Source organism: Budorcas taxicolor, chromosome 11, assembly GCF_023091745.1.
Source record: "Budorcas taxicolor isolate Tak-1 chromosome 11, Takin1.1, whole genome shotgun sequence".
Taxonomy (NCBI): Eukaryota; Metazoa; Chordata; class Mammalia; order Artiodactyla; family Bovidae; genus Budorcas; species Budorcas taxicolor.
This window is the reverse complement of record NC_068920.1, coordinates 30,383,877-30,387,497: the sequence shown is the minus strand read 5'-3', so window position 1 is coordinate 30,387,497 and position 3,621 is coordinate 30,383,877. Positions and strand designations below refer to the sequence as shown.

General features: G+C 42.5%; 1 protein-coding gene across 1 annotated transcript; it reads left to right on the top strand.

The window, feature by feature from the left end:
* The first annotated feature begins 330 nt into the window (after nt 1-330).
* Nucleotides 331-2,971, top strand: ZSCAN31 (zinc finger and SCAN domain containing 31). Its single transcript, XM_052648168.1, has 3 exons — nt 331-711; nt 1,520-1,670; nt 2,196-2,971. The coding sequence occupies exons 1-3, from the start codon at nt 331-333 to the stop codon at nt 2,969-2,971; spliced, it is 1,308 nt and encodes a 435-aa protein (XP_052504128.1).
* The last annotated feature ends 650 nt before the right edge of the window (nt 2,972-3,621 follow it).

The following is a 3,621-nucleotide window of genomic DNA, read 5'->3' as shown; positions in this document are numbered from 1 at the left end:
GTCAGGTCATGTGTTAGACCCAGAATCACAGCAGGAGCACACAACAAAGTCCATGTCTACAGGGAGGGGTGAAGAAATGGGGTCAGTAATGTCTTCTGCCATATGCCTTTTTAAAAATTTCAGTTTCTAAACATACATATGTATACCTTTTATTAACATGAATGATAGTATGATATTATTCTTATACTGTTTTTTTCCTCATTATTTATTTCATTAAGACATAATTTTTCTCATCAGGTGCGTCCTTCTGAAGAAGATTAAATCAGAGGATCTTAAATCATTTACACCTCCACCCCAGGCTGGATTGAGCCCTTCTAAATTAATCCCAGAATGGCTTCAGCAGGGGAACAGGAGGGATTTAAGATTGTGAAGGTGGAGGAAGACCCTATCTGGGATCAAGAAACCTACCTTCGAGAGAACAACTTTTCTGGCCAGGAAGCCTCCCGCCAACTTTTTAGACACTTTTGTTACCAAGAGACTCCTGGTCCCCGAGAAGCACTGAGCCGGCTTCGGGAACTCTGTCATCAGTGGCTGAGGCCAGACACACATACCAAGGAGCAAATCCTGGAGCTCCTGGTCCTCGAGCAGTTCCTGACCATCCTGCCTGAGGAGCTCCAGGCCTGGGTATGCGAGCACCATCCCGAGAGTGGGGAGGAGGCAGTGGCTGCAGTTGAAGACCTGGAGCGAGAACTCAGTGAACCAGAGAACCAGGTGAGAGGAGGAAGATGGCCTTCTGGACATAGAATATGAAATGAAGGGTGAAGTTTGGTGACCCAGGTTGGTTGGTTGTAGCCACATGTATTAGTTCTCTGTTGCTGGGTACAAGTAATCCCCTAAGCTTTAATGGCTTAAAAAAAAAACAAATATTACCTCCAGTTTCTGAGTCAGGTTTTGGGAGCCACTTAGGAGGATCTCTCATGAGGTTGCAGTGAAGATGTCAACCAAGATTATAGTCCCCTGAAGACCTACTGCAGCTGGTGGGTCCACTTTCAAGATGGCTCACTCCCATGGTTGTTGGTAGGGGGCCTTGGTTCCTCACTGGTTGTTGGCAGGGGTCTTTACCAGGTTTCTCCTTAGGGCTCATTGAGTGTCCTCACAACATGTCAGTTGGCTTCTCTGAGAGAGAGACAGAAATAGAGGAAGAGAGGATAAGGATGAATCCTCACGTTTTTATGACTTAGTCTCAGAAATTATATACACTGGCTTCTGCCATACATTCTATTCAGTATAAATGAGCCATTTTAAGTACAACTCTCACTCAAGGGGAGAGAAATCAGGCTCCACCTTTTAGTGGAAATAATGTTGAAGAGCTTACGAACATATTTTAAACCATCACACCTCACTGGGCCACTCTTGTTCTCCCCCTTCTGCTTTTGGGTGTGGAATTAAACTCTGGGCTTTCCACTGTGCAATTGCATAAAATGTCTCATACAGTTCCATATGATCTCTCTCACTGAGTGTGAGTCCAGGTTCCAGTAGTCGTCCTCTTATGAATCTAAATATACCTCCCTGCCTTTAGGCCCCAGATTGTGAACATGGACTTGCCGAAATGCTCTCAGGGGATGCAATGCATTTGAAGGCCAAGCAAGAATCAACAGCTTTCCAGCTTCAGTCCATGGTGACACAGCTCAAATGTGAATCTTTTGGGCTCCACAAATTTGAAGAACAAAGTAAGGACGTTTTTAGGTCCATTCAGAGGATCTCTGGTGGTCCAATATAGGGTAATAGTTGAGACTGTGGACTCCGGGACCAAATTGTTTCAGTTGGAATTTAAGCACTGCTACTTAGAAGCTATGTGACATTGAACAGGTCAAGTCACCTTCCTGTGCCTTTACTTTATGCGTCTGTAAAATGGAAATAATCAGAGTACAGAGTCAGAGAGTCATTTGAAGATTTAATAAGTTAATATATATAAAACATTTAGAGCAGCACCTGCTTTGTAGTAAGCCCTTCACAGTGCCTGCTTGTGTACCTCTTCTCTGGAAGTCTCACCTTGTCTGGGTGACCTCCAGCCATTTCAGCAGGTGCTGGTTACCCCTTACTTTGTCTCCATATCTCAATTTAGGTTGTTACATTACACTACCAGTTTTGGATCCTAAATTGTGTATATTTGACATGAATCTTCCTCTTTCCCATCCTATGGTTATACTCTTTCATAAAGGAAAAAAATGACATTGATCTACTTATTATTCTAGATGGTGAAACTGTACTTAAAAACCAGGACTTGACATCAAAACAGGAAGTCTTAAAAGAAATGGGACATTCTGAGAATAGCAGACTCCAAAGAGATATTCCTTTAGATTCTAAATATAGAGAAATGTGTAAACATGAGAGCAGGGCAGAAAAACAGAGCGGACAGCCCACTGGAGAGAGATGTCACAAGTGCAACAAGTGTGGGAAAAGCTTTACTCAGAGTTCAGTTCTCATTCAGCACCAGAGAATCCACACTGGGGAGAATCCATATGAATGTGAAGAATGTGGAAAGACCTTCAGCCAGAGGTCAGGCCTGATTGAACATCAGCAGAGCCACACTGGAGAGAAACCCTATCAATGTAAAGACTGCGGGAAAGCCTTTAGTGCCAGCAATGGCCTCATTAGACACAGAAGGATCCACACAGGGGAAAAACCATATGAATGTGAAGAATGTGGGAAAACCTTCCGCCTGAGCTCGTACCTTGTTCAGCATCAGAGAATACACACTGGAGAGAAGCGCTATCACTATAATGAGTGTGGGAAAGCCTTCAGCCAGAATGCCGGGCTTTTCCAGCATCTCCGAATCCACACTGGTGAGAAACCCTATCAGTGCAGTCAGTGCAGTAAAAGCTTTAGTAGGCGAACACTCCTTATAAAACATCAGAGAAGCCACACTGGAGAGAGACCATATGAGTGTGATGAGTGTGGGAAAGCTTTCAGTCATCACTGCAACATCATTAGGCATTTTAGAATCCATACTGTTGTCAAATTGGACTAAACTAACCCTATGGACCACCAGGGCCCTTCAGTGAGGTGATCCTCGGGAAAGTAAGATATTCAAATGGCTTGTTTTACTCTGATGAAATTTATTTGCTTTGGAATGCATGACTTTTTTGCAGACCATGTGCTGCTGTCTCCTGAGTGGATGACTGTGGGTGTGAGCAGGTGGGCACTTGCTTGGCAGCTTCCTTCTTCCCTATCCCTTGGTTCATTTCTAACAATTTCCCTTAAAGCAACCAAATCTTACCTGGGAATAAATTGGTATGTAGGGGCCATTATTGAGTAATACTTAATATTGATCAACTCTAAATGACTAGCATTTGTGTATATACTCAAAAGATATTCAGAGGTGAGTTTTTTTTTTTTTTTTTTGTAAAAGTAACATTTTAAACGCAATAAGGTTTGGGGGAATAAGAATTGTTCCTATTCCCATAGAAAATCATTATCATTGTCAACAATCTCCCCAGGAATGTAATGGATATTCTCTTTAATACTTTCATCAGAATGGTTGGCAAACTCATTTACTAAGTAGCATTACCCCTGGTGTGAAGTGTATAGATTTGATGGTTTAGAAATCCATGTCCCATTTTGATATTGAACTCCAAATTCTCAGTGCAGGTCATTACTATATTTAAGGTTCCCATTTTT

Bases quoted from the DNA above. Each gene is read 5' to 3' on its own strand.
- ZSCAN31 (XM_052648168.1), top strand. From the start codon at position 331: ATGGCTTCAGCAGGGGAACAGGAGGGATTTAAGATTGTGAAGGTGGAG. The intron at 712-1,519 runs GTGAGAGGAGGA...CCCTGCCTTTAG, and splicing joins TCAGTGAACCAGAGAACCAG to GCCCCAGATTGTGAACATGG. The intron at 1,671-2,195 runs GTAAGGACGTTT...TTATTATTCTAG, and splicing joins CCACAAATTTGAAGAACAAA to ATGGTGAAACTGTACTTAAA.